The 11,972-nt window shown below is 43.3% G+C and overlaps 1 protein-coding gene across 3 annotated transcripts in view; it reads right to left on the reverse strand.

The window, feature by feature from the left end:
* foxk2b (forkhead box K2b) overlaps positions 1–11,053 on the reverse strand; it is a 103,101-nt gene extending 92,048 nt beyond the window's left edge. For all 3 annotated transcript variants that reach the window (XR_013889126.1, XR_013889125.1, XM_080209038.1), the window contains exon 1: positions 10,401–11,053. Coding sequence is in view for 1 of the 3 variants with exons in the window: in XM_080209038.1 (XP_080065164.1) it covers positions 10,401–10,894 (494 nt within the window). In the remaining 2 variants the exon portion in view is untranslated. The remainder of the gene's footprint in view (positions 1–10,400) is intronic.
* Between the last annotated feature and the right edge of the window lie 919 nt (positions 11,054–11,972).

Consider the following 11,972-nt stretch of genomic DNA (forward strand, 5'->3'; position numbering starts at 1 on the left):
AGGATTACCGCATTCACAGCATCTTGGACATTGGGAATATTATCACAAGAGTGACATATCATTAAGTTTTCTGGACTTTTGAAAAGCCAGTCTCAAAGACACTAGAATCACCAATATTCTATGTCATATCTAGAAAATGTGACACGTTTATCAATTTCTGCAAAGCAACAAATCTGCAGACATTGCAATTATGGACATTGTTCCTACACATACCAACATTCGCAAATTATATGTTGACTGCACTACTGGTATCAGCAAACTGAAAGGTGTTGCAATGCAAGCTGCTTTTAAGTCCTAATGTGCTCCCAGTCACAGAGCAACGAACAGCATTTCCATGTCAGAGAGCAAACAGAAAAAAAATGGCAGCATTTACTGAACCAGATTAGAATCTGCATTAATGTGTGGTCACTAAATTGAGAAATGGGAACGAGCCTACCCCTTGGTCTCACCCATACAAATCATCAAGAAACATGAGAACCAGATTAGAATTCACATTGACATGCAGTCACCAAATCATGCAGTGCAGGGAGAAAGATACTTGACACTATCAACTGATATGATAGAGGAAGTGGGTGGTGCTAAACACTTCACTTAGCTGGATCTCAATACAGGCTACCATCAAAACAAGCTTGCAGAAAGATTGTGACATTTACAGAATTCTTCACACACAAACTTTTTCAAGTAAGAGGCTCAACTTTGGATTCAATTCATCAGCTGAAGTATTTTGACACATGACTGTCTATCCTTCAAGGAGTTGACGGCAAACTGAAGAGGGAAGAAATTCTCATCTACAGTTGCACTGACTGTAAACTCAAGACAACCTGCAACATTTTAGAGAATGTTCCCTTAACTTAAGTACTTGTTCAACGAAAGCACAATTTAGTTGTCCAGTCATGTACTCAGCAGTGAATGAGTATCTCACAATCCGCAGAAGGCTGGAGCCATTGCCGCACTGTAGGGATTCTATGGTATGATTGCAAACATTGTGGATCCAAACATGTGCAAGTCCACAGTCCGTTTGGACGCAACAGGTACTGTAGTCACATCATTCCTGACCTTTGTTATGATATCTTGTTCCCAACTGCGCAAAAGGAGACCATCATGTGGGAGTGACTACTTTGCACAAAACAAACAGCTTACGTGATCAAATGACAGTTGTCAGCCTATTATACAGATACCTATTTTACAATTGAGAAAACCCCCTCAGCTAGTCATGGACGTAAACCTTGTTGGCTTAGGTGCAACTCAGAGACAAGGTAGGTAATAATACATCAGTCATTGCGATGGCAAGCACTTCGTTAACACATGCATGGCAACATTCTTCGCAGAGACAGAAGCACTCTTAATCACATGGGGTATTTTACAATTTCATCCCTACTTGTATGGTAACGTGTTAAAGTGATAATTGATCACTAGCATATTTGTTCAACAACAATCCACATATCAACTCAGCAGACCATCTACTCAATTTTGGATATTTGTTTTCATTCATGGGATGAGGGCATATCTGGCTAGGCCAGCACTTATTGTCCATCTTTCATTCCTCTGAAGATGGCGACGTACAGCCTTCTCAAACCACTGCTGTTTAAGTGGTGTAGGAACACCCACAGTACTATTATGAAGGGAGTTCTAGGATTTTGACCAAAAAAGTGAAGAAAAGGTGACATATAATCCCAAATCAGGATGATGCATGACTTGAAAGGGAACTTGCAGGTTACAGGGCTCCCATGCATCTTTTGTCTGTCCTATTAGCTGGTGGTGTTGGAGGTTTGGCAGGTGCTGCTGAAGGATGCTTGGCAAGTTGCTGTAGCGCATCTTGTAGATGGTATACACTGCTGCCATTGGTGTGTCAGTGGTGAATGTTGAAAGTGGTGGATGGGGTGCTGATCAAGTGAGTTGTTTTGCCCTCAATGGCATAGCAATCTTCTTGAAGATGTGGGAGCTGCACTTATCAGACAAGCGGCCAGAATTCCATCATACTCCTGTGGCTTGTAGATAACGGACAAGCTTTGGGAAATCAGGGTGAGGGTTACTCTTTGCAGAATTTCCACCTTCTGACCTGCTTTTTAACCACAATATTTACATGGCTGGTCCAACTCAGTTTTTGGTCAATAGTAACACCCAGGATATTGACAGAGCAAATTCAGCAATGGTAATGCCATTGAATGTCACAAGGAGATGGTAAGAATTGCTCTTGTTGCTGAAGGTCACTGCCTGGCATTTGTGTAAAATAACCAAGTCTTGCTGCATCTGGACAAGGACGCCTTCAGTATCTGAGAGCTACATGTGGTGAGCAAACATGTCCACTTCTGATGGAGGGAAGATCATTGATGAAACAGCTAAAGATTGTCAGACCGAAGAGATTCAAACCACACAATTTCTGCATTAGCCAGGCAGGTTTACCTCAACAGACTATCTTATGCAACAGCCGTTGACTAGTAGGACTGAGAGAATAAAGGTTTGCCAACATTATCTTGGCAAGCGTAAACTTGGTGCCAAAGTCACTAGAATTAGCTGACATCAAAGCAACAAAAAAAAAGCTTAGAAACTATATATAACGGCAATGGAATCACAAAGCTGAAATACGTGATAGAAGGAGCATCTACAGACACAATCACTCACGCACAAGGTCTTCACAATGTTCAAAATGAGATCACCATTACAACCACATCTGGTTTTGTGTTACATGGCAACTGTATTGTCACTCCATACTCATTGAGAGAACGTACTGTAGATGTTGTAGCACAAGATGACCAGTGAATTGTTAAAACCAAACAACTCCTTAGGGAAGAGATATGGCTCCCAAGGATTCACCATGTGGAGCAGCATGAAATCCGTGTTTGCCACAATATCAAATCTTTGTGACCCTCTCAAGATGTCCAAACTACCTCCAGGACCAGAAGTTATCACTGATTTCCCAAACTTGCACACTGGTGAACACCTGCTTGTTGCTATTGTTGAATACAGCAGATTCATAGTCATGGAAATAGTTATGTTTACTTCAACTAAAGCAGTCATCTCAAAGCTTGGCCAGATTCTTCTTTGTTCAACACTGACAACATATCCCCAGTCAACACTGATTAGTTCAGTAAATTTACAAACTACTGGATTTCACTCTTTGGCCAAGTGCTAATGGAAAAGTCAAGAAACCTAAATAATACCCTGAAAAAAATAACGTTGCTACTGTTTAATTGGTTATACTAAAAGTATACAGTTATTGTTAAGAAAATCATGGAAATAAGAGTTGCATAGCTGTCTTCTCAATTATAGCGCAACTTCTTACTCGACTACTGGCAAGTCTCCAGATACACAAGTTTGCTCATCTTCCTGAACTAACCCAGAGCTAATCATCAACATGTATGTAAACACAAATTGAGAAAAGAATCAAATGAAAATAATTGCAGAGTGAAACATGGAAGTTAGAGCTGAAGCTCTACAAGAAACTTGAAAGTCATGTTGGAATGCAAACCACCCCCATGATATCCAGCCATTTGTTGTGACCAATCACCACAAAGCAAGGCTCTCAAATTGTAACATGAAACACGCCATTTTTCACAGCACCGAAAACACAATTCATAAACATTAAATCAGGTTCTGACATTGATGCCTCAGAGGACTACGAGAGAAACAGGGCTTCACCTGATGTCAGACAGATCTTGCTGCATACAGGTTTGACTGCTTCACCACCTGAAGAACAGTAAATTGACTTGAACAGAGATAATCACCAATTCTGAACTATGACAGAGCGAAAGTCACTGAAGAAGCTGATGAGGTTGGGCCAATGACACTTCCCTGCAAAACATCTGCAACAATGTCCTGGGATTGAGGTGATTGTCTCCAACAACCAAAACTATCTTTCTTCGTGCTAGGTCTGACTCTAACCAATGGAGAGCTCTGCGATCATTTCCACTGACTTCAGTTTTACTAAAACACAATGCTGCTGTGATGTCAAGGTTAATTACTTTCATCTTAGCTCTTGAATTCTGCTCTTCAGACCTTGTTTGGTCAAGGCTGTAATGAGGTCTTGATTGGAGTGGTTCAGGCAGAAAGCAAATCGAACATTGCTGAGCAGGTTATCGGTGAGTGAGTAACTGCAGCATGTTGGCACTGCTGATGGTTGACAGTATACTCATGGGATGACAATTGGTCTGGTTGAATTTGCCACCTTTTGTATCAAGACATACCTGGGCAATTTTTCACATTATCGGATGGATGCCAAACTGTTCCGAGACAACAAAAATATTGGCTAGAGGCCAAATGGTTCTGGAGTAAAAGGTCAAGCACTACAGTTTTGATGTAGTCAGGGCCCAAAAGCTTTGCTGCATCCAGTGCCCTCAGCCATTTGACATTATGTGGAATAATTTAAATTGACAGAACACCAGCATCTGTGGTGATGTCAACCTCAAGTGCAAATCTAGTTTGTTTATCTACTCAGCATTTTTGGCTGAAAATAATTACAAATTATAAGTCTTGTCTTTTGCACTAAACGTTCCACACTCTGCTATTATTGAGGATGGGATGTTCTAAAAGCTGCCTCCTTTTGTTTTTAAACTTGCCCACCAAACACTTGTGACTGAACGAGGGAGAAATTCAGAGCTTTAACAATTCTTTGCTTGTGAGTTCACTTAAATCAGTCTATATAACATGCTATACTATGTTACTCCTACCGAGTATGCATTTAGCCTTGTGTTGCAGCTTCAACTGATTGGCACTTGTGCTGCTCCTGGCAGCTTTTAAACTGAACCAAGTTTGGTCCCTGGCTTGATAATAAAATGGGGGTTATGTCATGCCATGAGATTGTTAATTGTAATGAATACAATTCTGCTGCTATTGATGGCCTACAATGTCTCAAGGATGCACCCTTTCAAGCTGCTGAACCTATTCTGCATCTAGCAAGGTGGTCGTGCTATGGAGTGTGTTCTCAGGATGATGCTGTGACTTTGTCTCCACAAGACGTGGGAGGTCACTCCTACTAATACTGTCATGGACAGGTGCATCTGCAACAGATAGGCTGGTGTGGATGAGGGCAAGGTGGGGCCTTAATGTTGTATTGTTTCTTTCACAGTCATGTGCTTCATGACTTGGCTAGTTTTATTAAAAGTGGTACTAACGAGTCACTAGATGATTCCACCCAGAATACATTCTGTAGCCTTGGTGCTTCGTCCAAGTGGTGTTCAACAAGGAGAATTACTGACATCTCAGTTGAGGGTGTAAAAATGGAATCAACAGGAGAATTCCTTAACCCTGTTTAACCCGATGCCATGAGATTCCATGGGTCCAGAATCAATGTTGAAAAGCTCCATGGCCTTTCTCTTCCAACTGATACCTCTTTGCTGCCTCCTCGGATGGCTTTGTCCTGCTGGTGAAGCAGGAGATACCCAAGAGTGGCGATGAAAAGGCAAAGATGTCTGCTAAATATATCATTCTGTGAGTATGACTGTGGCTTGATGAGGCTAGTGGAACAGCACTCCCAATTTTGGTACAAGTCTGAAGATATTGAGAGAAGCTTTTCAGGGTTGACTGGGGTTGGCTGTACCTGTGTCTCCAGATCTATTACCTAGGTCAATATTAGCTGGTGCATCCAACTAATTTTCTTGGTTATATCAAAACCACTAAAAACTAAGTGGTTCGCAAGGCTGTTTCAAAGGCTCGTTTAAAATCAACCACATTCCCGAGAGTCTGGAGTCTCACGTAGGTCAGATGAGATAAGGACAGTAAACGTTTTTCCCCTAATGGACATTCGTGAACCAAAAGGATTTTTACAAGAATTCAGAAGTTTCATGATCTCCTTCACTGATACCAGCAATAGCAAATCAATTAAATGAATTAAAAATTCAACACACCAAAAGTGTTCTGGATATAAAAGTTGAGTTCAAGTTTAAGCCTTATATGTAGAGTTATTAATTTGCCGTGATAACATTACCTACCATTAAATTCCGATAATATACTTGGTGTAAGCAAATGCTTACAAACCATCTTTAACTAGGTCGTAGTTCTAAATTAACTATGTACTAAAAATAAAGATACTCAATATACTGCGCAGATTTACAGGTTAACTCTGTTTTCCTACTCTTGCATGGGAGACGGGGGAAGAGAACGAAGAGGCTGCAAAACTACGTACTTAGCAGAAATAGTATATAAATATATATAAATAAATAAAGCATCCCCATTACCTATGCCTGAACCACCACATTGAATGTGGGTGGGCTGAGCATATTGCTACTGCATTTTTCCAATCACCTGCTGCCTGACCCCATTTCCCAGACAGTGCGTGATAAAGTGACTGATGCTATAATCTCACCAGTACATGGCTCCAGTGCCAAGCAATACAAATGCCTGCTGGGTCACATATTTGGCTTCAGTCTGTGAGACAGTTTACTCTACTGCAGCTCCGAAAGACTACCATAAAATTCAATTACAAATACAAAGCTGTTTTTCTGGACTTCATTATTCAGCAGTTACACCAGCAGATTCATCTTGGAGTTAAATCCTCAAAAGGTTATTTTAGCATTATTAGTGTGGATTTGATCAGAGCAGCAGTGTAACCAGCTGCTTAACAGAAATAAATGACAATGATCAATTAAATTACTTTCTGAAAGACCATTCACAACTTGTGTAATCACCAAATTGGTAAAGAATTCAGGAAATTGACATGAACAAACATACCAAGCACAGTTAAGAAAACACAAGTTGCTCCATCATGTCTGTTCCAAACCATGCTACATTCTCTCCCCATCCAACACTGAAGCCATGTAATATCTTTTTTGGGAGGATGTAAAAGAGAAAATAAACTTTTTACTCTAGAAAACCTCCTCTCAAACCCCTCAATCCAGATAATCTGGATCAAGCTATTTATTAAAATACTTATGTTCTGTGAGATATACTCTTTGCCCCAGTCAAGAAGCAGTTAGCTGCCAAAATCACATCAGTGACTTTAATGCAATCCATTTCATTAATAAGACAATTTCTTAATATTTTAGCTTGCATATTTTAAACCAACGCGTTAACAGAAGATACTAATTATTAAGTGCACATCTGGCTTCCAAGACTATTCTCCCCTCAACCTCTGTGCAGCCTTTGGCATCAAGACCTCAATATTCTTCTCCACTGTCATCTAGCTTGGCAGGACTACTGTCACCTGATTCCATTCTTATTGATCTAGCATTGTCAGAGAGAATTAGCTTCTATTCCTGCTCCTGCATCATTTTCACTGGTATTCCCCCAAGGATCTATACTTGGTCTTCTCCTATTTCTCACCTACGTTCTAACCCTTGACGACACTGCCTGACATAACGTTAGTTTCCACCAGAATGCTGTTGACGTTTTGGTCTTTATTGCACAAGGATTGGCATACAAGAGCAAATAAGTCTTGCTGCAATCGAACAGGTTTTTGGCGAGACCAGGGAAGACACTGAGGTTGCTTGTTTCACCTCGCCGGGGAATCTAGAACATGGGGATACAGCCTCAGTATAAGGGATTGATCATTTAGAATGGAAATGAATAGAAATGTTGTCACAGAGGGTTGTGAATTTTTGAATTCTATATACCACAGGGTTTCAGGTGTTCCATTGTTGCATATTTTGAGGCTCAGATAGTTCAATTTTTGGTCTCGGAATCAAGAGGTAAGGGAAGAAGGCAGCAAAATGGAACTCAATCTGAAGATCAGCTCTGATTATGATGAGTGGGGAAGCTGGCTTAATGGGCTTATGCTCTATCACTGCTCCTACTTACGTTCTTATTCAGCTTTACGTTACTGGCACATCTCTTCATCCATCCACTGTTAGAGCGCTTGCCTAACATCTAGTAGTGAACAAGCAAAACAAATTCCTGCACAAAAAAGATCAAAGTCATTCTCTTCGGTTGCAGCACAACCTACATCACGTGGCGATTCATTGCAGCCATCAACCTAACTACTATCAGAAGCTGAACCAAATTGTTTCAGACCTAAGGGCCAACACTGACCCCAAGGTGACCTTCCAGCCATTATTCTGCACCATCACTCAAGACCATCCATTTTTGCCTCCATAACACCATCTGACTCCATCCTTGCCTCAGATTATCTGCTGTCCTCACCCATGCCTTTGCTATCTCTCGACTTTACTCGTCCAACTCACCCCATGCTGGCCTCCAACATTCAACCCTCCATATAATGTCTTGAACCCAATACCATTCACTCACCTTCCCTGTCAATGACCCAAATTGGTTTCCGGTTAGTAATGCTAAAATTCTCAACCTTCCCTTCCTATCCTTCCATGATGTTGCCACTCCCTAACCCTGTCATTTCTTCAGCTAGAGAATCCTCCGAGATGCCGGTGTTCCTCAAATTTTAATCATGGCACCAAAGGCAGAATACTTTCAGCCATCAAGATCTTGCGTATTGGAATTCTCTGGCTGAACCTGTCTTTCCTGCCTCCTTTAAAAAAACTTTCCACTTTGGCTTGGTGTGAAATTTTCTGAAATAATGCTTGTGATGTGCAATGGCATTTTTTTTCTGCAGTAAAGACTATATATAAATACAAGCTGTTGTAAAAACTAATGCTTTCTCCAACTTTTGATAGAGCAATTACATTAAAATTCTCTGATCGGCCTCACAGCAACGCCAAATATTCAGTGTAGCCATGGACAAACTGGCCTCAATTCAGGACTTAGCTCCATGTGGAAAACTGGACTGTTTCCAGATGAAATGAAAACATATACCAAGTCAACATTTTAAAAATTATAGTTTAAAACACTCGAGTTTAAAGTTCCAATGTTAATCGCTATCGTGATACTTTTCAGACAATCAAAAAACTTCCACAAGCAGATAATCCAAATTCTCCATATACACTGACTAGAAATATACACTGACCAGAAATCTACTAGAAATCTGATTACACTATGCAAGCATAATATAAAGCTTCAAACCATTTTGTTGGTGTCTGCTCTTATAACCAGCAATGTGATTTGATTTATTATTGTCACATGTATTATCATAGTGAAAAGTATTGTTTCTTGCACGCTATACAGACAAAACATACCATTCATGGAGAAGGAAATGAGAGTGCAGAATGTAGCTGGGATGTAGAGAAAGATCAAAATGCGAGATAAGACCATTCAAAAGTCTGACAGCAGCAGGCAAAAAGCTGTTCTTGAGTCGGTTGGTACGTGATCTCAGATGTGAAAATGTTGAGTTAAAGTACCAAGTACAAACCAAAACATTCACAAATCCATTCCAGAACTCTTAGCCTATCTGATAAATAAACTTAGCTCTTTTCATCAAAACGTACCCTCTTCCCAAAATGTTCACATACTACCAGGCTCACTATGTATTTCCACCACATGTTTACATCCTGTTTACAGAATTTAAAAGATTGTGTGACCATTGTAAACATTCTTAAAATCTAAACATACCCAATGTAATGTCCCGTGCAACGTTTTTACATACATACAGCGCCTTGCAAATAATAAACCCGCCTGTAGGGGTGATTACAATTACGCCAGACTGATCAAGAAAATGGAACATGAATTATTGCAGGTATTTATAAAGTGAAAGTGATTTGTGTACACAAGCACACATATTTAACGTACAAAAGAAAGTGGATCAAAATCATTTGTAGGGTTTCACATGGGTACTAAGTAATAATTGAGGAAAGCTACTAAACAAAAAAACACGGGCACGAAATATATGCACTCCTTTTTCTCTCCCCCTCCCAACCCCACCCCCCCATACCTGTCATACATACAAACACCTTCACTGCAGATCTACTGTGATCTAAGCTGATACCGCGGCATGGTTAGCATACCCAAAGTCTCCACGTCTAAAAAAAAGGTCATCGCCAAAATTAAAACTCTTTTAAAACACACACAGACACAAAATGAAATCACAAGCTTTCGGAGCATTGCTCCTTGGTCAGCTCCTTGAGCAGCTTTGCAATTTCAAATAAACTTGTTGTGGCCTATAACTGCTGTGGTGTGACCTCTCTCATCTTATCCAGCCCAGTCCAACACTAGCATCTCCATCATCACAGAAAATGAGGATGGGGGGGGCAAGATATTAGTCAGAATGACAACACGTGTTTGTATTGCAAGGGTGATGGATAGACACGCGCACACATGCGGTTTACACACAGGGTTAATTTTAAGATTATATAAAATAGTTAAACGGGGTGGCTGGTAAGCAGCGCTGTGAAGATGTGTAGACGGTGTATGTTTTAGACTGTGTGTGTGTATGATCACACGTGTATTGCAGGAAGATGGCTGAATGAAGGTTGTTGAATCAAGGTTAATGCTGATGTCTTATTGATCGCTCTGTGGGTGGGTGGGAAGAGGGGAAAGGGGGTGGCTCTGTGTGAGAGGGGCACACAGTCCTGGGGGTATATTGTGAATGGAGGGGAACGCGGGTATTTATTTGATTTACTCACACTCTGGGCAGCTGCAGAGGCGGCGCCCCTCTCCGCTGGAAGACGCCGTCCACGAACACCCCGTTCTTGCCCAGACATTTCAGGTAGAAGCCGGTGGCCGGGCTAGGCGAGGCGGCACTGGCGCTGCCGCTGTCCCCGCCGCGGAGGATCTCCAGGTGGCGGCGGGAGATGAAGCTCGAGTGGCCCATGTTGACGTCCACCGGGCCCTGGCTGGAGTTGCGGCCGATGGTCACGCTGCGCTTCTTCATGAGGAACTCGAAGTCGCGGCCCTCCAGGCGGGCCAGCGCCTCGGAGCCGCCGGGCTGCTGCTGCTGCTGGAGGAGGCCCGGGGCCGAGCTGCCGCCGCCGCCGCTGCCGCCGTTCAGCTCCTCCTCGGGCTCCCAGTGAACCTGGAGCCGGGACGGGCTGCACGGAGCCGACTTGAGGGCCAAGAGGGCCCGGGCCCCGCAGTCGGTGCTGTTGTTATTGATGGCACTCGGATCCGCCGCGGCCATCTTACAGGGATTTATTCGGGGTTTTTATAATTTTTATATTCTCTTCCCTCCCCCCTCTTCGAACCGGGAATAAATCACACGGTGTTTTTTTTTAATTCCACAACAGCAGCGGCGGCGGCGGCGCCGGGAGAGGGGGGGGAGGGGAGAGGGGAAAAGGGGGAGGAGCCCAACAACGCAACCCAACCTGACGCCGCGGAGAGATAAAAGACGTCAGCCGTCACTGTGACTGACAGGCCCACCGATCAATCGGCGCCCGGACGGCGAGGGTCATCCCCAATGGCCGCCCACTGGGGGCGGGACTTTGCAGCCGCCCAGCAGGTTAGGTTGAGGCGCGCCAGGGAGAGCGAGTCAGGGGCTGCGGAAAGGAGAAGGGCGAGGGAAATCCCGGCGCTGGATTGTGACCGGAGCGGGACTGCGGTACTGGGGAGAATTAGCTAGCGCAGTAAGAAGTCTCACAACACCAGGTTAAAGTCCAACAGATTTATTTGGTAGCAAAAAACCATTAGCTTTCAGAGTGCTGGCTGCCCCTTCGTCTGACCCAAAGAAGGGGCAGCCAGCGCTCCAAAAGCGAGTGTCACACCTGATGAAGGGGCAGCCGGCGCTCAGAAAGCTAGTGTCTCACCTGACAAAGGGCCAGCCTCACTCCAAAAGCTAGTGGCTCACCCAACGAAGGGGCGGCTGGCGCTCCGAGAGCTAGTGGCTCACCCAACGAAGGGGCGGCTGGCGCTCCGAGAGTTAGTGGCTCACCCAACGAAGGGGCGGCTGGCGCTCTGAGAGCTAGTGGCTCACCCAACGAAGGGGCAGCCGGAGCTCCGAGAGCTAGTGGCTCACCTGACGAAGGACAGCCAGTGCTCCAAAAGCTAGTGGCTTACCTGACAAAGGACAGCCGGCGCTCCTAAAGCTAGTGGCTTTTGCTATCAAATAAACCTGTTGGACTTTAACCTGGTGTTGTGAGATTTCTTACTGTGTTCACCCCAGTCCAACACCAGCGTCTCCACCTCTTTGAATTAGCGCAGCCAGGGAGGACAGTTACAACCTGCAGAACATAACCATTTAAAGTTTTATTTATTAGCGTCAC

This window comes from Carcharhinus amblyrhynchos, chromosome 21, assembly GCF_965287045.1.
Source record: "Carcharhinus amblyrhynchos chromosome 21, sCarAmb.v2.hapA, whole genome shotgun sequence".
In the NCBI taxonomy this organism is placed as follows: Eukaryota; Metazoa; Chordata; class Chondrichthyes; order Carcharhiniformes; family Carcharhinidae; genus Carcharhinus; species Carcharhinus amblyrhynchos.